At 34.3% G+C, this 23643-nt stretch overlaps 1 protein-coding gene across 2 annotated transcripts in view; it reads right to left on the bottom strand.

Moving 5' to 3' along the window:
- Nucleotides 1–15682: 15682 nt before the first annotated feature.
- The window catches only part of KLHL4 (kelch like family member 4), a 145358-nt gene continuing 137397 nt past the window's right edge, over nucleotides 15683–23643 (bottom strand). For both annotated transcript variants that reach the window (XM_059157916.1, XM_059157917.1), the window contains exons 10-11: nucleotides 18576–18747; nucleotides 15683–16507 (exon numbers count right to left, since the gene is read on the bottom strand). In XM_059157916.1, coding sequence (XP_059013899.1) covers nucleotides 16448–16507; nucleotides 18576–18747 — 232 coding nt within the window. In that variant the 3' untranslated portion in view covers nucleotides 15683–16447. The remainder of the gene's footprint in view (nucleotides 16508–18575; nucleotides 18748–23643) is intronic.

The raw sequence follows: 23643 nt of genomic DNA, 5'->3' as shown, positions 1-23643 counted from the left end.
ATTTTCTAATTTGGCTCTTTAGGGAAATACTAAAACTCTCAATTAGGTTTCAGTGTATATTTAGACAGCTGGTACTGAAACATAAATTTAAAAACGTAGTAATTTCTATGACTTCACAAAACTCGGCATCTCTTATAGGAAAGCATTAGTTGAGCTAGTCAGATAATTTAGGCCAATAGAGAATCTGCCTTAACACAAGGAGGTAATAATCAGTGCTAAGGTCATTTGTACATTTTATACTTCAGCTGCACGGAGAGAATTTTATAGCATTTCATAGTCCTGCTACAGTGAAAATGGTCATTTATGATGCCACAGACAATTAATTGAGGTACATTACATAGAAACCTAAAATAGTCATATGTGGAAAATAATCAACACCTCATAAGTCTTATTACTGATTGTTAAAATGTAACTTAGTTCTCTTTTGTTTCCTTTGAGTGCCATACTTTTCTTTAGATTTGAACTATATTTTAACTTCCTTAAACTTCTCAAACTTAAATGTTTAAATTACTCTTTTTAAGTAATGTCAATCCAATTTTTTTTAAAGATTTTATTTATTTGTAAGAGAGAGAGAGAGAGAGCACAGGCAGACAGAGCGGAAGGCAGAGTCAGAGGGAAAAGCAGGCTCCCTGCGGAGCAAGGAGTCGGATGCGCGACTCGATCCCAGGACGCTGGGATCATGACCTGAGCCGAAGGCAGCTGCTTAACCAACTGAGCCACCCAGGCATCCCTTGTCAATCCAATTTTAACAACCAGAATTTGCATTCATGTACTATTTTAATAGGTTTGAATTTGTGTAACACAAAATATTACCATTTATAGCAATAGCTTATTTAATGAATCTGTTACTTTGCTTACATGCAATTATTCATTTGCATATATGACCCTACAATAAAGGGAGAAAGAACATATGAAAGGCCATTTTTTGAAATAGATGAAATGAGATAAAGCCCAAGAAGTATAGATTATATGAAATGTTATTTAATACTTGCAATGGGTCTCCTTACTATGAACAGATGATTTATGAATTTTTGAAATATTCGGCCTAATATTTCACTTTCAACATACAGAATTTTGAGAGTGGAATTATTTATGTCTGCCTTGCAACACAGGAAATGGTACCAAAGCATGTAGGGGAGAATTCTGCCATGCCATTAAAAACGCGAAATTGGCTGATATTGACACTGAATTCTAAAGCCCATTGAAATGCCCTATGATGCCCCAAGTGTATAGAGGACCTTTTCTCTACTAACTTTAACAAAATCAAATATAAATGCACTTCTACCTGCATAGTGCTCAAACTTGTTCAACTGTGAATCCAAAGCTGCTGTGAGTAAAGAATATCAGAATATATCTTAAAGAGATCTAGGAGTCTCTTTCCAAAGTGAAATCAAGAAAAATTTCAGCTGAAAAGCAGAAAGCCATTTAAGTTCATTGAGAAGATAAAGAAACTATTGAATAACCACTTAGAGATCTAGAGTGTGTATTCAGAAAGGATAATTTATGCTTTTATTGTGAGATACTAACTTCATTATTTCCTATGATGAAAGTCGGAATTTTTTTTTCCCTCACTTTAAAAGCTGGGGCAACTGGGTGGCTCAGTGGGTTAAAGTCTCTGCTTTCAGCTCAGGTCATGATCCCAGGGTCCTGGGATTGAGTCCTGCATCAGGCTCTCTGCTTGGTGGGGAGCCTTCTCCACCCCCCCCCCCCCCCTGCCTGACTCTCTGCCTACTTGTGAACTCTGTCAAATAAATAAATTAAAATAAAATAAAATAGCTAAATCTGCTCAACTGCTCAGTGTCTCTCAAAATTTAATGTACTTATGAATCACTTGGGTTCTTGTCAAAATACAGATTTGATTCAGCCTATGGTGGGGGTTGGGTGCTGCATTTCTAACAAGCTTCCATGTAAAGCTGATGCTGCTGGTTTGAGGACCTCTCTTTCAGTAGCTGCCCCTAGAAAATAAGCACTGCATTCTCTGCCTTATAGATATGAATAGCTGCTCAAGGCATCAGTTCATAATCATTAGAATCACTTGTGAAGCTTTTTCATACATATAGTTCTCAGGCTCCAATTCAAACTTCTTAAATCAGAATTTCCAAAGGTGGTATATTCAAATCTATTTTTTTTAAATCTCCCTTGATTTTTTTGCATGCTCGCTAAGAATCACTTAAACATATTTAAAGTCATGTATAAAAGTAAACAAATTAAGTTAATTTATGATTTCTATAAGTAAGGCAAAAGTTGTATAATATATGACTTTTAATATTAAAAGTGTGCTAAGGTCCATATATATTTTATATACAAATTCCCCAAGAAATGACAATGAGGATGTAAAAAATCTTAGCATAACAACCAACCCTAAAATGTATATCCAAGGTCTATTTACTCATAGATTCTGCATGCCTGGGGTTCCATGAGGGTAGTTCATACATAAATAAAGATAGATTTCTGCCCTAAAACCTTGAGTCTATTCCATAGACTCTTATGCTTACAGATTTTCAATTCTGCTTTTATTCCAAACTAGATACTTCCTTTATAGGTTATAGCTGAAAATTCTTTATAAGATAACATACTTTTAAAAACATGTTAATTTAAATTAATTAAATTTAATCAGAGAACGAAAGATGATCTCATTGGTATGTGAAATTTTAGAAACAAAGCATAGGATCATAAAGGAAGAGAGAAAAAATGAAACAAGATGAAACCAGAGAGGGAGATAAACCATAGGAAGCAAACTGAGGGTTGCTGGGAGGGGTAAGGGGATGGGGTAACTGGGTGATGGACATTGGGGAGGGTATGTGTTGTAATGAGCACTAGGTATTATATAAAACTGGTGAATCACAGATTTGTACATTGCAGGTTAATTAATTAAATTTAAATTAAAATATAAATTAAAGCATAATAAAATATAAATAAATAAGTTAGGCAATTCTAGCAACAAAGGTAACATTCTTTTATCTGTAGATTTGGACTTTTATTTTTCCCTTGTTATTGAAGTATAGCATACAGTGTTATAACAGTTTCAGGTTTACAATACAATTATTCAACAATTTATCACTCAATACTCATCAAGATAAGTATACTCTTGATAACCTTTATTTCTTTTACCCCTTGCCTCACCCACCTTCACTGTGAGAACCAATAATTTATTCTCTGTATTTGAAAGTCTATTTTTTTACTATTTCTTTAATGTTATTTGTCTTTCTCTGACTTCTTTCATCTAGTATTATACTCTCTAGGTCCATCCTTACTGTTGCAAGTGGTAAGATCTCATTCTTTTCGTATGGTTGAGTAATATTTCTTTGTGTGTGTGTGTGTGTATACATACGCGCCACAACTTTATCCATTCACATAAGGATGGACACTTAGGTTACTTCCACTTCTTGCCTGTTGTAAATATTGCTAGAGTAGAATAGATATGTGTGTATCTTTTTGAATTAGAGTTATTTTTAAGATTTATTTACTTATTATTTTAGAGAGTAAGAGAGAGAAAGAGAGCAGGCAGAGGGCCAGAGGGAGAGAGAAGCTCAAGCATATTCCTCGCTAAGCATGGAGCCCAATGCAGGGCTTTATCCCAGGACTCTGAGATCATAATCTGAGCTGAAATCAAGTGTCAGGTGCTTAACTGACTGGGCCACTCAGGAGCCCATTGAATTATTTTCTTTGGATAAATACCCAGAAGTGGAATTACGAGAGTATATGGTAACTATTTTTAATTTTTTGAGAAACCTCCATACTGTTTTCCACAGTAGCTGTACCAATTTGTGTTCTCAATTACATTGCACAGCCATATATTTTCCTAAACATTCTCACCAAAACTTGCTATTTCTTGTACTTTCGATATTTGCAAATGTTATATCAATTAGGGGCTAATATCCAAAATGCTTTAAAATTGTATGCGAGTTAACACCAACAGAACCCCAAATAATTTGGTTTTAAAAAAGTGGGCAGAGCACCTGAATAGACATTTTTCAAAAGAAGACATACAGATAGCCAATAGACATATGAAAAGATTCACAACATCACTAATCATGTGGAAAATGCAAATCAAAACCACAACCGCATATTATCTTACATCTGTTAGAATGGCTAGACTTGGCATTTTAAAGTCCATCAAAGTTTTGAATTAAAAGAATTGAAAGAATATTTTATGAGTCAGAAATTTCTCTAAGCATCAGTAAAACACTTGAAACATTTGAAATCCAATAATAAAAGGTTTGAGATGAAGGAAAGATCATACTACTATTTGTGAAAATAATTTTTTGAGGAGGCTGAAGACAAAAAATATTTTAATAGCAAATAATGAGATCAATTATAAAAGTAATTGATGGTTGTGGTCACGGTTGGACATGAATTCTACATCAAATCAAGGTAATTCTGCTCTTCTTCCCACTAAACATTTTCATTTAAACAGGAAAGGATTATGAATAATGTGAGAAAAAAATGAAGATGACAATTAAAGCCCTTGAACACCTAACTGTTAGATGTAATAATCAGGTATTAATTTTTTACATTTTGGAGAAGAGTTCTGAAGGTCCCCTTATATATGTTGTATAATATTATTTCTCAAATTCCAGGATTACAACATTGTCATGACTATTCTGCATCAAGTGAGTGACAGAAAATTTTTGTGTGATTTTTTTATCTTGTCAGTAAAATATAATTATCATCTTCTTGTGTTAACAGTACATTATAGAAGTTTTCCACTTAAAATATTGTTCAATTTACATGCTGGCAACTAACACAAAATTTTGTTAGTATACTGATAAATATTTTCTGGATGCTATCTGTAACAAAAACATAATGAGGTTCTTGAGGCTAAGAGATTAGCTGTAATTTATTCAACCTTGAATATCCTTTTGTCCTTCCTAGAATGCTTACCAACTCACAGTAGATGAATAATGAGATACAGTAGAAAAAGGAGATGATCTTTGGAATCTCCTGACTCTGCCAATTATTAGCTATTTGTTATATTGGATGTTACTTAAATTCTCTGAGCTCTAGTTTCCATATTTACAACGCAGAAAAAATAATAACTCAGTTGAGATTAAATAATGTAATGAATTTAAATTGTCTAGCAAAAGCCTGATGGTGTGCTGGTAAATGTTTGACAAACAGGTTTCTGAAAGAAATGGATCCCTGATTTAGAGAATTTGCCAGTTTTAATTATATAAATATTATCTATCTGCTCAATTTCAAGTTGTCAGTATAGTAACTGTTGTCAATGCAGAAGTGGGAAGTGATGCATGCTCTTAATCAGTTTTCAGAAGCTGGTGCCAGCGGTCTCCAGCACAACACTGGAGGGGTACAATTAATAACATCTAACATTATAATGATTAAAGTTGTCCAATCATGGGGCGTCTGGATGGCTCAGTGGGTTAAAGCCTCTGCCTTCAGCTCAGGTCATGATCCCAGGGTCCTGGGATCAAGCCTGCATCAGCCTCTCTGCTCAGCAGGGATCCTGCTTCCCCCTCTCTCTCTGCCTGCCTCTCTGCCTACTTGTGTTCCCTGTCTGTCAAATAAATAGAAAATCTTAAAAAAAATAAAGTCTTTCAGTCATTATTGAAAATAATGATCAAAAATATATTAAAATATATTGTCATTTGCCTGCATTTAATACTATGTGTGTATTTTATCAGAAGATGCAGGTTAGTTATGACAATGATATAATCCTGAAATTCTTTTCACTACGTCTATATCTTTGAGGTAAATTCCTAGTAATGCAATTCTGGGTCATAGGGTAACTATATCAACTTTTCAAGGAATCTCCACGTTGTTTTCCAACATGGCTGTACCAACTTGGGTTCCTGTTTCCCCACATCCTCATCAACGTTTGTTTCTTACCTTGGGAATTTTTGCCATTCTATCTGGTATAAGGTGGTATCACATTGTGGTTTTGCCTTGTATTTCCCTGATTATGACTTGATGTTTAACATTTTTTCATGTGTCTGTTAATGATTTGTATGTCTTCTTTGCATAAGTGTCTGTTCATGTCCTCTGCCCATTTCTTAAGTGATTATTTATTTTTGGGATGTTGAGTTTGAGAATTCCTTTATCGATCTTGAATACCAGCACTTTATCTCTCATGCTATTTGCAAATATCTTCTCCCATTCTGTGGGTTGTCTCTTCATTTTGTTGACTGTTTCTTTCACTGTCCAGAAGCTTTCTATCTTGATGAAGTCCCCAAAGTGCATTTTTGCTCTTGTTTCCCTTACTTTGGGAGATGTGTCTTGAAAGAAGTTGCTGCGGCTAATGTCAAAGAGGTTATTGCCTATGTTCCCCTCTAGGATTTTGATGGATTCCTGTCACACACTGACGTCTTTTATCCACTTTGAGTTTATGTTTGTGTATGGTGTTAAGAGAATAGTCGAGTTTCATTCTTCTGTATGTAGCTGTCCAATTTACCCAGCATCATTTATTGAAGAGACTGCCTTTTTCCCACTGGATAGCTTTTTCTGAATTTCCAAAAATTAGTTTAAAATAGAGTTGGGGGTTCATTTCTGGAGTATCCTGTTTCATTGATCTATGTGTCTGATTTTGTGCCAGTACCATGTTGTCTTGGTAATCACAGCTTTGTAATATAGTGTGAAGTCAAGCAATGTGATGCCCCCAGCTTTGGTTTTCTTTTTCAAAATTCCCATGGAGGTTCCGTGTCTATTCTGGTTCCATATAAATTTTAGGATTGTTTGTTCTGGCTCTTTGAAAAATTCCAATGATATTTTAATAGAAATGGCATTTAAAGTGTAGATTCTTCTGGGCAGCATAGATATTTTGACAATGTTTGTTTTTCTGTCTTTTTGTGCCTCCCTCAATTTCTTTTGTAAGTGTTCTGGAGTTTCTAGGGTGTAGATTATAACCTCTTTGGTTAGGTTTCTTCCTAGATGTCTTACGGATTTTGGGATTATTGTAATAAATAAATAAAATCTTAAAAAAAAAGAAATCAACTGATTTCTGTACATTGGTTTTGTATACTTTCTCATTGCTGAATTGGTATATGAGTTCTAGTTCTAGTAATTTGCGAGATGGAGTCTTATATATATCTTTTATCTTATATCTTATAAAATATCATGTCATCTCTGAAAAGAGAGAGTTTGACTTCTTTGCCAATTTTAATTTTAATTTTATTTCTTTTTGTTGTCTGATTGTTGAGGCTTCGACATGTAGTACTATGTTGAACAATAATGGTGAGAGTGGGCATCCCTGTCATGTTCCTTAACTTAAGGGAAAAACTCAGCCTTTTCCCATTGAGAATGACATGTTCTGTGGGTTTTCTAGAGATGGCTTTTATGATATTGCTGTATGTTCCCTTCATCCCCTACAATCTGAAGTTTTAATTGGGAAAATGTGCTGTATTTTGTCAAGTGGTTTTTTTTTTTTTTTTTTTTTCTGCATCAAGGAAAAGAGTCATGTTTCTTGACCTTTCTTTTTATTAGTGTGTTCTATCAAGTTGTTTGATTTGAGAATGTTGAAAGACCCTTGCATCCCAGGAAATAAATCCCACCTGGTCATAATAGATAATCCTTTAAATCTGGCCAGAGTTTTATTGATCTTATTAATTCCTTCATAGAACCAACTTCTACTTTTATTAGCTTCTACTTTTATTGATCTGTTCTATTGTTCTTGTTTCTATTTCATTGATCTCTGCTCTAATCTTTATTTTTCTCTTCTCCTGCTTCGTTTAGGTTTTATTTGCTGTTCTTTGTCCAGATCTCACATGTGTAAGATTACCTTATGCATTTGGGATTTTTTTACTTTTTTGAGAGAGGATTGGATGGCTATGTATGTCACCCTTAGGACCAGCTTTGTAGTATTCAATAGGTTGGGGGCTGATGTGTTTTCATTCTCATTGGTTTCCATGAATTGTTTAAGTTCTTTAATTTCCTGGTTGACCCAATCATACTTTAGCAGGATGCTTTTTAATTTCTAAGTGTTTGAATTCCTTGCAAAATTTTCCTTCTGCTTGCATTCCAGTTGCAAAGCATTGTGGTCTCATAACATACCGAGAATAATCTCAACCTTTTTGTGTTGGTTGAGACCTGATTTGTGACCCAGTATGTGTTCTATTCTGGAGAAAGTTCCATGTGTGCTTCAGTAGAATGAGTGTTCTTTTGTTTTAGGGTGGAATGTTCTGTAAAAATCTGTGAAATCCCTGTGGTCCAGTGTGTCATTCAAAGCTCTTGTTCCTTAGATCTTCTGCTTAGATATCTGTCCTTTGCTGAAAGTGCAGTGTTGAGGTCTCCTGCTATTACTGCATTATTATGTCGGGTTATGTAGTTGGCTGCTCCCACATTGAGGTTACAGATATTCTCAATTGTTAGATTTTCTTTTTTTTTTTTTTTTTAAGATTATTTATTTATTTATTTGACACAAAGAGAGAAAGATCACAAATAGGCAGAGACACAGGCAGAGAGAGAGGAAGGGAAGCAGGCTCCCTGCTAAGCAGAGCCTGAAGCAGGGCTCAATCCCAGAACCCTGGAATCATGACCTGAGCTAAAGGCAGAGGCTTTAACCCACAGAGCCACCCAGGTGCCCATAAAATTGTTAGATTTTCTTGTTGGATAGAACTTTTAAGTATGATATAGTGCCCTTCTGTATCTCTATCTACAGTTTTTAGCTTAGAATCTAATTTATCTGATATGAGAATTGCTACCCCAGCTAACTTTTGAGGTTTGCTGTCATGAGAAATGGTTCTCCATCCCCTCACTTTAATTTGCAGGTGTTTTTAGGTTCAAAAGGAGTATCTTATAGATAGCATATGGATCAATCTTGTCTTTTTATCTAATCTGAAACACTGTGCCATTTCATGGGAGTATTTGGGCTGTTCATGTTGAGTGTAACTATTGAAAGATATGAATTTAGTGCATTCCTATCACCTGTAACATCCCCTATTTTCATAGATTGTCTCTGTAAATTTGTAGTCTATATTACTCCTGGGGTATTCCTTAATATTTCTTGCAGGGTGCTCTTCATCCGTTCTGAATGAAAGTCTTGCTAGATAAAGTACTTGTGACTGCATGCTTTTCTCATTTGGTACTTTGAATATGTCTTGCAAGACCTTTCTGGCTTGCCAGGGCACTGTGGACAGGTCTTAAATTATTCTAATTGTCCTCCCTCTGTACATAAGAATCTTATCTCTTTCCCCGTTTCCTCTCAGATAATTTCCTCGCCTCTAGGATTTGCAAGTTTTACTATTATATGCTGGGCTTTTGGTCTAATTTTATTTATCTTGGGCAGCATTCTCTCTGCCTCTTGGACACCAATGCGTGTTTTCTTCCCCAGATTGGGGAGGTTCTCAGCTATGATTTGCTCAAATATTACTTCTAGTCCCCTCTCTCCACCCCCTTAGGGATCCCAATAATTTTGACATTGGAATGTTTTATGATGTCATTGATCTCTGTAAGTCTGTTCTCCTGGGCCTATCCTCCTTGGCTTCCTTCCTTTTTATCCGCTTATATTCTAGATCACTAATTCATTCTTCTGCCTTATTTACACTGTTGGAGTATCCAATTTAGATTTCATCTCCTTCACAGCATCTTTAAGTTTGGCCTGGTTGCATCTTGTTTCTGCCTTTAGATATTCTATATTGTCTCTAATGGTTTTCTCACGCCTACCTATTATTATATATATATATATATATATATAGTGAGAAAGACATATCAATATATTATATATATTATTATATATATTATAATATATTGGTATATAATATAGTATAATAATATATTGGTATTATGTATAATATGGAATTGGAAAGTTTATATAACATATATAATATATAATATAATATATTATAGTACATTATATAAACAATATAACTATATATTAATATATAGTATTAATTATTTATTATTATTATATATTAATATATTAAGATTATATTAACCATATTCATCAATAATAAATAATATCAATGAATAATTCACATCATATTAATTATATTGTTCAATAATAATCATTAATTAATTATTTATATTATATAAATATTATTATATATTATATTATGTCATTGTATTATATTATAGATGATATATGAATATTATTATTATAATATAATTATAATATTAGTTATATATTATATATAAACATAAAAATATAATAATAATTATAATATAATAATATTTATTATTATTTATGTGATATAAAAATGATTAAATAATATGGTTAATTATTGATTAATATATATATATACTATATATTATATATAGCTACATATAACATACATATGTATGTGTGTATAGATTACTCTAGGCAGTGTAGACATTTTAACAATGTTTATTCTTCCGATCAAAGAGCATGGAATGGTCTTCCATCTTTTTGTGTCTTTGATTGTTCTGTAGTTCCTCAAGTACAGATCCTTTATCTCTTTGGTTAGGTTTATTTCCAGTATCTTATGGTACTTGGTGCTATGTCTGGTGATGCTGGCCTCATAAAATAAGTTTGGAAGTTTTCCTTCCATTTGTATTTTTTGGAACAGTTTCAGGAGAATAGGAATTAGTTCTTCTTTAAATGTTTGGTAGAATTCCCCGGGGAAGCCGTCTGGCCCTGGGCTTTTGTTTGTTTGGAGATTTTTAATGACTGTTTCAATCTCCTTACTGGTTATCGTCTGTTCAGGCTTTCTATTTCTTCCTGGTTCAGTTGTGGCAGTTTATATGTTTCTAGGAATGCATCCATTTCTTCCAGATTGTCAAATTTATTGGCGTAGAGTTGCTCATAGTATGTTCTTATAATACTTTGTATTTCTTTGGTGTTAGTTGTGATCTCTCCTCTTTCATTCATGATTTTATTTATTTGGGTCCTTTCTATTTTCTTTTAGATAAGTCGGGCCAGGAGTTTATCAATTTTATTCTTTCAAAGAACCAGCTCCTAGTTTCATTGATTTGTTCTATTGTTTTTTTTTTTTTTTTTTTTTTTTTTTTGGTTTCTATTTTATTGATTTCTGCTCTGATCTTTATTATTTCTCTTCTCCTGCTGGGCTTAGGGTTTCTTTCTTGTTCTTTCTCCAGCTACTTAAGGTGTAGGGTTAGGTTGTGTACCTGAGACCTTTCTTGTTTCTTGAGAAAGGCTTGTACCGCTATATATTTTCCTCTCAGGACTGCCTTTGTTGTGTCCCACAGATTTTGAACCGTTGTATTTTCATTATCATTTGTTTCCATGATATTTTTCAATTCTTCTTTAATTTCCCGGTTGACCCATTCATTCTTTAGAAAGATGCTGTTTAGTCTCCATGTATTTGGGTTCTTTTAAACTTCCTTTTGTGGTTGAGTTCTAGCTTTAGAGCATTGTCGTCTGAAAATATGCAGGAAATGATCTCATGATAGCTAATATTCTAATATGTATATATACATACACATACATATACACACATGTATAATATTATATTATATATTAAAATATAATATTATAATAAATATAAATAAAGTAAATACATGCTTATTTAATAAATCATATTTATATACATTTTATATGGTATGATATATTATTATACTAATTATAATTAGATATAATTAAATGTAATTAAATAAACAAACATTTAAATTTATTATATTCATTAAAATATATACATAAATTGTTTTGTTTTTATGATATCACGGATTTCTCAAAGCCTCCTCTCGTTGTCCATTGGTTGTTTTTCTCTCTTTTCCTCAGCTTCCTTCCTTTCCATCATCTTTTCATCTTTGTCACTGACTCTCTTCTGCTTTATTTACTGTAGCTGTTAGGGCACCCATTTTAGAGTGCATCTCATTTAAAGTATTTCTAATTTTGGCCTGATTAGATCTCATTTCCATACTAAAAGATTATCTAATGTCTTTTATACTTTTCTCAAGCCCAACTACTAAGTTTATAATCATTATTCTGAATTTTGGGTCTGACATTTTACTTATATCCATATCAATTAAATCTGTGGCAGACGCTATTACCTCTGCTTCCTTTTTTTTGTGTGTGTGAATTTCTCCTTCTAGTCATTTTGCCAAGAGAAGAATAGATGAACAAGAGGACAAAACTAAAAGTATCATGAAATGTGAACTTGGCAAATTCAGCTAACCATAGTAGGGGAGAGGAAACCAAATTCTGTTCACCACCATTTGGAATATAATCTAAATTATATAGAACCAGGTTTGTTAAAGATTTCATAAACTTAGCCCTAATATATATATATATATATATATATATATATATATATATATATACATACCACTAAAGTCTAAGATACTTTTTAAAATAAATATGACACTGGGATACTAATTTTGAAGATAGTAATGTGCTTTTACCTTTTAACATTTATTTATATATTCTTCATATTTTGCTAGCTGTGACTACTTCCCTCATTGTTTATGTTCTGTGCATATGTGTGTGTGTTAGAATTTTAACAAGAATGCCAAAAAAGTCAATATTATTCTTTTAGCATGAAAAATAGGATTTTCCCCTAATCTGTAGCAGGGAACAATTTTGGGGAAAAAAAAAATTAGTGTTGTCAACAGAGGAAAAAATATAAAAACTTAAAAAGTTTTAAAAAAAGTTTCCTTTGGCATATAAAAAGCCAGGTTGGTGTAATGGGAAGCTCATGTGTTATCATTGACACATAAGAGAGGAAATGCTCTTTCTGGAGTGCCTGGGTGTCTCAGTGGATTCAGTCTCCGCCTTTGGCTCAAATCATGATCTCAGGATTTGGGGATCCAGCCCAGCATTGGGTTTTCTGCTCAGCCGGAAGCCTGCCCCCACCCCCCTTGTTAGCTTAAACCAGCCTCATAAGTCATCTCCACTGAAACATAGTAACAAGGGGCTAACCCATATAACTTGTTTTCCCAGCTAGGTTTGACAGGAAATCACAGTTATGTTTTATTTTCCTGAGCTGTATTATCTCTATTCTAAATGCTCAGACTTACTTAAACTTTGGCAATCCATGTGTCTCTCTTCATTGGGGAAGTGTCTGTTCATGTGTTCTGTCTACTTTTTGACATGATTATCTGTTTTGTGTGTGTTAAGTTTGAGAAGGTCTTTATAGATGCTGGATATTAGCCTTTTGTCTGTACTGTCATTTGGAAACATCTTCTTCGATTCTGTAGGTTGCCTCTTTTTTTTGTTGTCTGCTTCCTTTGCTGTGCAGAAGCTTTTGATCTTGATAAAGTCCCAAAAGTTCATTTTTGCTTTTGTTTCCTTTGCCTTTGGATACCTATCTTGAAAGAAGTTGCTGTGGTTGATATCGAAGAGATTACTGCCTATGTTCTCCTCTAGGATTCCGATGGATTCCTGTATCAGGTTGAGGCCTTTTATCCATGTCGAGTTCATTGTTGTGTATGGTGCAAGAGAATGATTGAGTTTAATTCTTCTTCATATAGCTGTCCAATTTTCCCAGCCCGATTTATTGAAGAGACGGTTTTTGTTCCACTGAATATTTTTTCCTGCTTTGTCAAAGATTATTTGACCATAGAGTTGAGCATCCATATCTGGGTTCTCTACTCTGTTCCACTGGTCTAGGGGCCTGTTTTTATGCCAGTACCATGCTGTCTTGGTGATCACAGCTTTGTAATAAAGCTTGAAATCATGCAACATTATGCCACCAGTTTTGTTTTTCTTTTTCAACATTTCCTTGGCAATTCGGGGTCTCCTCTGATTCCATACAAATTTTAGGATTATTTGCTCCAGTTCTTTGAAAAATACCAGTGGAATTTTGATCAGAATGGCATTAAAAGTATAGATTGCATCATCACTAGCTCTCAGGGAGATTCAAATTAAAACCACATTGAGATACCACCTTACACCAGTTAGATTGGCCAAAATTAGCAAGACAGGGAACAAAGTGTGTTGGAGAGGATGTGGGGAAAGGGGAACCCTCTTACACTGTTGGTCGGAATGCAAGTTGGTGCAGCCAATTTGGAGAACAGCGTGGACATTCCACAAGAAATTAAAAATAGAGCTTCCCTATGACCATGTAATTGTGCTACTGGGTATTTACCCCAAAGATACAGATGTAGTGAAAAGCAGGACCATCTGTACACCAATGTTCATAACAGCAATGACCATGGTCTCCAAACTGTGGAAAGAACAATGATGCCCTTGAATGGACGAATGGGTAATGAAGATGTGGTCCATATACACTATGGAGTTTTATGCCTCCATCATAAAGGATGAATCCAACTTTTGTAGCAACATGGACAGAATTGGAAGAGATTATGCTGAGTGAAATAAGTCAAACAGAGAGAGTCAATTATATGGTTTCACTTATTTGTGGAGCATAACAAATAACATGGAGAACATGGGGAGATGGAGAGGAGAAGGGAGTTGAAGGAAATTGGAGGGGGAGATAAACTATAAGAGACTATGGACTCCGAAAAACCATCTGAGGTTTTTGATGGAATATATATATATATATATATATATATATATATAAAACTAGATAATATCTGATTTAAATGAAGCAAGCTCAAATGGGCCATCAAGAAAATACTATTCAATCTCTACTTACCTGACCAGGCATGACTCTGAACACAATCTCCCTATTGGTGCCATCTAGCAGTGACTGGGGCATTGGCAGACTCGGCTGTGATAGGTCTGATAGATCCTTTGTTCTTTCCTTTCCATTGGCTCATTCTCCAATTTAACTTGACAGGCCAGACTGCTTTAGGCATGAAAGTTACATAAGTCTACTTCTACACGGATTTGATGAATTTAACAACTCAATAGAGCTATGTGTGTTATTTTTTACAGCATTTTCTATGCCTCCATCTGTACAACCCTGGAAATGAAGATGTGCACAGACCTCTATTTATCATTAAAGACAGTGGCAGTAATAAGAAACAAAGGAGGGAACTTTGTTTAAATATTTTAACTATTGGGACAATAAATATAAAATTAAATTTAAGTTGCACTTAACATAATCTAAGATCACACTATAACCAGAGGATATAGATTTTATTTAAATTAATTTTGTCAAAATACAGTTATTTTTGTACACGTTATATTGCTCTTTTTTAAAACATTAAAGTAGCATGTGTTATAAGCATCTCTCTGGATTTTATTTGTTGGTTTCACATACTACAATACAAAGCATTTTTAAAAAGAACATTTCGTAAATTCTAAAATCACATGTTTACTTGAAAAGTAACTTTCATATAGATGTTTCTTTTTCAACATTTTATCTTAAATATTTCTATAGTAGGATAAATGGAAGTAGAGATTTAAAGGTAAGATACTACCCAACTAGATATTTTTCTTTTTAATTTTGAACGTTTTTTTGTACTGTATATATCATTAACATTTTTTTTTTTCTGGATGAATATAATGTTGACAGAAACAATGTATTGGTACCTAAAATATAATTTTAGAATTAACCATGGATATTGAACAATTTGGTGCCTTCTCAATTTTCCTCTTATTTGAGAATTTTTTTTGAAAATTTCTTTAATTTAAAAATAGTGCTTTATAGAGTTCAAGGAAATGTACTACTTTTTTTTTTTTTTAAGATTTTATTTATTTATCCGACAGAGAGTGATCACAAGTAGGCAGAGAGGCAGGCAGAGAGAGAGGAGGAAGCAGGCTCCCCGCTGAGCAGAGAGCCCGATGCGGGGCTTGATCCCACGACCCTGGGATCATGACCTGAGCTGAAGGCAGAGGCTTTAACCCACTGAGCCACCCAGGTGCCCCGGAAATGTACTACTTCTTAAATAAGCGAGGCCCTGACACTTTAAAGCTGAGGTCATAATTTGTATCAATATAATATTTAATATTTTATTATATAGATTGTATATGAAATCATAATATTTTACTAGTAAGAAGTTTAATAAGACAATATGTTAAAAATACTAAATGTTTATTTGTGCTTTGAAAGATGGTGCTGTAAAAAGAGTAAGTCTGAAAATTTCAACATACTGTGATCAGAATAAAATAAAAAATAACATGAGTTATTTTTTAGCTCTAACCCTCTAATAGCCTTCCTGTTGGTAAAATGAAGTATTATTTAGCTATTTGGGGTCTTTTAGAATAAGAGAGTGATGTCTTACTGGAAATAAGACTTAATTTTAGCTTTAGATATTCTCATTTATATTGTATTTCAGAAAATAGAGTATATCTTTTGTTTTGAAATATAAAATGTTTTTAAATTCTCACATTCTTAAGTTTAAAAAAATTCCAGTGTTTTCATAGTCTTTCATACTTTGGCCACTATTGATTTCCTTTCAAATTTTTAGTAATGAGGTTAAACCTAGACTATTTGATTTCCACTTACAGCATCAGCTGCAACAACATATACATTTAACACCTATATGTAATTAATGTTGAAAAACTTGTTTTGACTTTACAAATGAGAGTAATTATAGCTACATATTAAAAGAATGCAACAGTGTTCATGTTTGATTCCTAATCAAAGGAAAGAACATGTTCCTTCTTCTCTTCCTCCTAATCCATTTCATGAAATGTCCAGTTTCCCTCCTATTGATAAAGATAGCTTTATGGCAGCTTCACCACCACAACACATGCTCCAGCTCTTCCAATGTTGACAGGAACTTCCTAAAACAGAAAAAGAACAAAGCAAAACAAAAAACAAGGACAGAAATAATATCTTAATGAACTCTGTCTTCAATATAATATATATAATATATCATGTTGAAGGTAAACAAGTCTTTAGCTATTCTGGTCCAATCTTCACCTGGTATAAAGAGTGAAAATGTAGTCCAGATAACTGTCCAGTGTGGCAGAAATAACGTATTATTTAAATTACATAGACTTGAGTCTGAGAAGCAGGTGATTTTGATTGATAATTTCCCCAGTTGAATAATTACAGCTAATAATAAAAACTATAGCTAAAATTATCAGCTTGAAATCCTTCAAGTTTTTTATTAAGTTTAACTGAGATAATGAATAAAAATAATTTTGCAGATAGAGTTTATATATCCATTATTTGTTAGTTCTATTTCACTCTTTTCCAAGGTCACACATTGAAACTGAAAAGCCAGGAATAGAATCTAGGTCTCTTACCCTATTTGTCTGCAATTTTCAGAAAATTAAATTTCACAAGCTTAGCAAACATTATTTTTAAGATTTTATTCTTTTTTAAAAATTTCTTTTCAGCATAACAGTATTCTTGTTTTCACACCACACCCAGTGCTCCATGCAATATGTGCCCTCCATAATACCCACCACCTTGTTCCCCCAACCTCCCAACCACTGGCCCTTCAAGACCCCCAGGTTGCTTTTCAGAGTCCATAGTCTCTCATGGTTTACCTCCCCTTCCAATTCCCCTCAACTCCCTTCTCTCCATCTCCCCATGTCCTCCATGTTATTTGTTATGCTCCACAAATAAGTGAAACCATATGATAATTGGCTCTCTCTGCTTGACTTATTTCACTCAGCATAATCTCTTCCAGTCCAATCCATGTTGCTACAAAAGTTGGGTATTCATCCTTTCTGATGGAGGCATAATACTCCATTGTGTGTATGGACCACATCTTCCTTATCCATTCATCTGTTGAAGGGCATCTTGGTTCTTTGCACAGTTTGGCGACCATGGTCATTGCTTTAGGAAACATTTTGATATTGAATTTGACTTAATAAATCCTTGTTTGTTAATTTATTTTGTTCCCTTCCATTCCTAGCTTGTCCTAAGCACTGATAAAGTAAGAAGTTACCAACATAGCAGAATTGGGGTGTTTCTGAGGGTCTTTAAAAATCAAATTGTCAGAGGGTAGAGCTAGAAAGCCATCATCAGTTGTTATTATATTAATATATATTTAGAACAGTAACCAATTTATTGTGTGGAATAAATGAAGTCAGTGTAAAGGAAGGTGAGCTTAGAGACAAAATATAATGTTTGCCTGTTCATGGAAATTATGAGGAGTTAATCATATTTTATTATTTTTTTAATTAAGCCTTTATTTAATTAACAGAACACCATTAAATACTTTGGAATAAATCCAGAGTTATCACTAGAAAAAAATATCAAATATATCAAGTTTCCCTTTATCATCCCCAAGAAGTCCTTTCAGGGCTTCTTCTGTTACTCTCCTTAGAATTTCTTCTGTTAGATGCCCAGCATTCTTGAGAGGGTTTAATTACAGTCTCTCAGTGTTCACTAAATCCTTTAATGACTGATTAAGAATGAAGAGTGTTGTAGTTTATACAATCTCTATAAAATGGGACTGAAAAAAAATTTCTCCTGGTCAACAACCAATAAGAGGGACAGATATTTGTTAATGAGGACTTTGCACTTTGGTTCTCAAGTCATAATACATACTTAGAAAGTTGGCCAGAGTAAGGCTTTCAAATTTATTGACTTGTATTCACTTGAGTAAAGCTTTTGAATTATTGCATTAGATTCACTTTTCTATCAAATGAATGAGTCTATAAAGCAAAGAGAATGTTCCGTTCCCTTTCACAGAAGTACTGATGAATCCTGCCAATGACAAATTAGATCAACTAACTAGTACTCTATAGTACAGAGAAAGCAAATACTGCAAATTTCACTAAAAGATTCTGAGTAGGCCTTAGAGAAGAAAATGGAATTAATTCTGAACATATATTGTAAAGACTTTTATTAAAACCTGAAATGTATTCATTTAAATACTTTCAATGACAGTACCTCTTGCCATTCATCTTTCTGTGCATTGTATGACTCAACAGTGTTCAAATAAGTATGTCCATCATATCCTCCAACCACATAGAGTTTATCTCCAAGGGGACATAGAGCAACAGCATCTCGAGGAACACTCAGAGGTGTCACAGTTGACCATGAATCATTTTTTGGATCATACCTTAAGAAGTTTAGGAAGACAATTAAAAGGGGAAGTCAAATAATATTAAAAATAATAGACATTAATAAAATGTATACTTATCCAATATAAGGAATTTAAAACACCTTATAAATATTAAAATTTAGTCTGACTAATAAATAAATAAAAATAAGTACATGACAAAATTCATTTCAACAAGACATCACTTTAAGTATATCAAAAATGTATTTCATTTCTGAAATACTGTGCATCCTTTGATTAGTACTCAGATTCTTTATGAGGTAATTTTACATACTGTCATCTTATCATTGTGAGGAAAATGCCCCATCTCTCTTGGTATGATGGTTGGAGAGCTTTAGTTTTTCTCTTATTCTTTATTTATCTTTTTTTTTTTTTTTTGTGAGAGGCCTTATCCTGTTCATAGGATAGCTCATATTTCAAGTAAATCTAAAGACAATTGCCTTCTTGTTTTGTAATATGTAGTACCCCAGTTTTAGTGCTATTTGTAGTTAATATGACCATAGTCTTATCCTATCATTTTCCCCATGAGTGTTCCAATTTATTTTCACATGATGATTTTTTTCCATTTTAATCTGATGTTAATTCCTTATTCCCAAACCTTTTCAGTAAGCTAAATGAAAGAGAATTCACTCAAATTAAAATAGCATTATGTCTTTTCCTTTTCAATTTTGTTTTTCTGTCTCTCCTTACTTTGAATATAAGTATATATATTTTAGTAGAAACAAAATGGAGCCTAATGAGAATTAGCCATGGGCTTATTCCTACACTACCTACACTTAGCAATTTGGGGTCTCTTCTGGTTCCACACAAATTTTAAGATTTTTGTTCCAGCTCATTGACAAATGCTGTTGGAATTTTGACCAGGATGGCATTGAAAGTATAGCTTGATCTAGGCAGTATATACATTTTTTTTAATTTTTAATTTTTTATAAACATGTATTTTTATCCCCAGGGGTACAGGTCTGTGAATCACCAGGGTTACACACTTCACAGCACTCACCAGAGCACATACCCTCCCCAATGTCCATAACCCCACTCCACTTCTCCCAACCTCCCCCTGCCCCAAGCAACCCTCAGTTTGTTTTGTGAGATCAAGAGTCACTTATGGTTTGTCTCCCTCCCAATCCCATCTTGTTTCATTGATTCTTCTCCTACCCCCTCAAGCCCCCATGTTGCATCACCACTTCTTCATATTAGGGAGATCATATGATAGTTGTCTTTCTCCGTTTGACTTATTTCACTATGCATGATACGCTCTAGTTCCATCCATGTTGCCAGCTTCTCTATCTCTCTCTCTCTCTGCCTGCCTCTCTGTCTACTTGTGATTTCTCTCTGTCAAATAACTAAATAAAATCTTAAAAAAACTTAATGTTGTACATGAAACCATAAAAATACTAGAAAAGAGCACAGGGAGTAATTTCTCTGGCGCCTTAGAAAAATTTTTATAGATATTTCTCCTGAAGAGAGGGAAACAAAAGCAAAAATAAACTATTGGGACTACATCAAAATAAAAATCTGCATCACAGATGAATAAATCAACAAAACTACAAGGCAGCCTACCGAAGGAAGATATATGCAAAGAACATGTTCAATAAAAGGTTAGTATACAGGGGCACCTGGGTGGCTCAGTGGGTTAAGCTGCTGCCTTCAGCTCAGGTCATGATCTCAGGGTCCTGGGATCGAGCCCTGCATCAGGTTCTCTGCTCAGCGGAGAGCCTGCTTCCTTCTCTCTCTCTCTCTACCTGCCTCTCTGCCTGCTTGTGATCTCTCTCTGTCAAATAAATAAATAAAATCTTTTAAAAAAAAAAAAGGTTAGTATACAAAATATATAATGCGCTCATACAAATCGACAGCAAAAATATCCTAAATAATCCAATTTAAAAATTGGCAGAAGGCATGGACAGTTCACCAGAGAAAACATACAGATGTGATACACTTTTTTTCAAAAAAACTGAAACAAAAGCATTCAGATGGCCAACAGGCACATGAAAAGATGGTAAACATCACTCATCATTGGGGAAATGCAAGTCAAAATTACAACCAGATATTACTTCACCCTTGTCTGAATGGTTAAAAGCAACAATAGGAGAAAGAAGTGTTGGAGAGGATGTGGAGGAAAGGAAATCTTCTTGCATGTCAGTAGGAGTGCAAATGGGTGCCTCACTTGTGGGAGACAGTATGGAGGTTCCCCTAAAATTTAAAAATAACTGCCTTATAATCTGGTAATTAAAGTACTGGGTTATTTACCCAAAATAATACAAAAAGAAAGAAAGGAATAGATGCACATGCTTATTGTAGCATTATTTACAATAACCAAATTATGGAAGTAGTCCAAGTGTCCATTGCAAATGAATGGATACTTAATATGTAGTATATATGTACCATGGAATATTATCCATATATTTTTATTCCCAGGGGTACAGGTCTGTGAATCACCAGGTTTACACACTTCACAGCACTCACCAAAGCACATACCCTCCCCAGTGTCCATAATCCCACCCCCTTCTCCCAAACCCCCTCCCCCAGCAACCCTGTTTGTTTTGTGAGATCAAGAGTCACTTATGGGGGCGCCTGGGTGGCTCAGTGGGTTAAGCCGCTGCCTTCGGCTCGGGTCATGATCCCAGGGTCCTGGGATCGAGCCCCACATCGGGCTCTCTGCTCAGCAGGGAGCCTGCTTCCCTCTCTCTCTCTGCCTGCCTCTCCATCTACTTGTGATTTCTCTCTGTCAAATAAATAAATAAAATCTAAAAAAAAAAAAAAAAAAAAAGAGTCACTTATGGTTTGTCTCCCTCCCAATCCCATCTTGTTTCATTTATTCTTCTCCTACCCACTTAAGCCCCCATGTTGCATCACCACTTCCTCATATCAGGGAGATCATATGATAGTTGTCTTTCTCTGCTTGACTTATTTCGCTAAGCATGATACGCTCTAGTTCCATCCATGCTGTCGCAAATGGGAAGATTTCATTTCTTTTGATGGCTGCATAGTATTCCATCTCATATATATACCACATCTTGATCCATTCATCTGTTGATGGACATCTAGGTTCTTTCCATAGTTTGGCTATTGTGGACATTCCTGCTATAAACATTCAGGTGCACGTGCCCCTTTGGATCCTCTCTAACATTTGATGTTTCTTGCTTTGTTAATTTTTGCCATTTTTACCAGTGTATGGTGGTATCTCAATGTGGTTTTAATTAGAATTTCCCTGATGTCTAAAGATGATGAACACTTCATGTGTCTGTTGGCCACTTGTATATCTTCTTTGAGAAGAGTCTGCTCATGTGTTCTGTCTTTTTTGACTTGATTATATATTTTTTTGGGTGTCGAGAATGAGATTTTCTTTATAAATCTTGGATATCAGCCATTTGCCTGCAGTGCCATTTGAAAATTTCTCCCATTCCATGTGTTACCTCAGTTTTGTTGACTATTTTCTTTGTTGTGCAGAAGCTTTTTATATTGATGAAGTCCCAAAAGTTCATTTCCACTTTTGTTTCCTTTGCCTTCAGAGCCATGTGTGAAAAGAAGTTATTGTGGCTGATGTTGAAGAGTTTACTGCTTATGTTTTTCTCTAGGATTTTGGTAGATTCCTGTCTGACACTGAGGAATCCGTTTTGAGTTTATCTTTGTTTATGGTATAAGAGAATGGTTGGATTTCATTCTTCTGTATGCAGCTTTCCAATTTTCCCAGCACCATTTATTGAAGATACTGTCTTTTTATCACTGGATATATTCCAGCTTCATTGAAGATTATTTGACCATAGAGATGAGGGTCCATATCTGAGATCTCTACTCTGTTCCATTGGTCCGTGTGTTTGTTTTTGTGGCAATTGTCTGTTTTTTTTTTTTTTTCCCAATTTCTCTGTGTGTGTTTTTGTGCTGTCTTGGTGATAACAGATTTGTAACAAAGCTTGAAATCGTGCAATGTGCTGCCCCCAAGCTTTGTTTTTCTTTTTTCAACATTTCCTTGGCAATTCGGGTTTTTTTCTGCTTCCATACAAATTTTAGGATTGTTCCAGCCCGTGATATTTTGATTGGGATGGCGTAGAAAGTATAGATCTCTCTGGGCAGCACTGACATTTTAATACTGTTTATTCTTCTGATCCATGAACATGGACTGCTTTTTCATCTTTCTGTATCTTCTATTGCTTTCATGAGTGTTCTGTAATTACTCAAGTATAGATCTGTTACCTCTTTGGACAGGTTTATTCCAAAGTATCTTAAAGGTTTTGGAGTTATTGCAAATTAAATCAATCCTCTAATTTCCCTTTCTACAGTTTCACTCTTGGTGCATAAGAAAGAAACTGATTTATGCTCATTGATATTATATCCTGCCACATGACTGAATTGCTATATGAGTTCTAATAATTTGGAGCTAGAGTCTTTCAGGTTTTCCACATAAACTACCAAGTCATCTGCAAAAAAAGAGAGTTTAACTTCTTCTTTGCCAGTTTGAATGCCTTTTATTCTTCTTGGTTATCTGATTGCTGTCACTAGGACTGTCGCTAGACTGTTGTTGTTGAACAACAATGGCAAGAGTGGGCATCATTGTCATGTTTTTGATCTCAAAGGGAAGGCTGTCAGCTTTTCCCCATTGAACAAGATATTCACTGTGAGTTTTTCATAGATAGATTTTATGAAGTCAAGGAATGTTCCCTCTATGCCTATAGTCTGAAGGGTTTCAATCAGTAAACTATGCTCTATTTTGTCAGATGACTTTTTCCACATCAATGGAGAGGACCATGTGGTTCTTCTCTCTTCTCTTATTGATTTGTTCTATCACATTGGTTGATTTGTGAATGTTGCACCACCCTTCCATCACAGGCACAAATCCCATGTGTTCATGGTGGATAATCTTTTAATGCACTGTTGGATCCTATTAGCTAGGATCTTATT

Source organism: Mustela lutreola, chromosome X (genome assembly GCF_030435805.1).
Source record: "Mustela lutreola isolate mMusLut2 chromosome X, mMusLut2.pri, whole genome shotgun sequence".
NCBI lineage: Eukaryota > Metazoa > Chordata > Mammalia > Carnivora > Mustelidae > Mustela > Mustela lutreola.
This window is presented reverse-complemented; position numbering and strand designations above follow the sequence as displayed.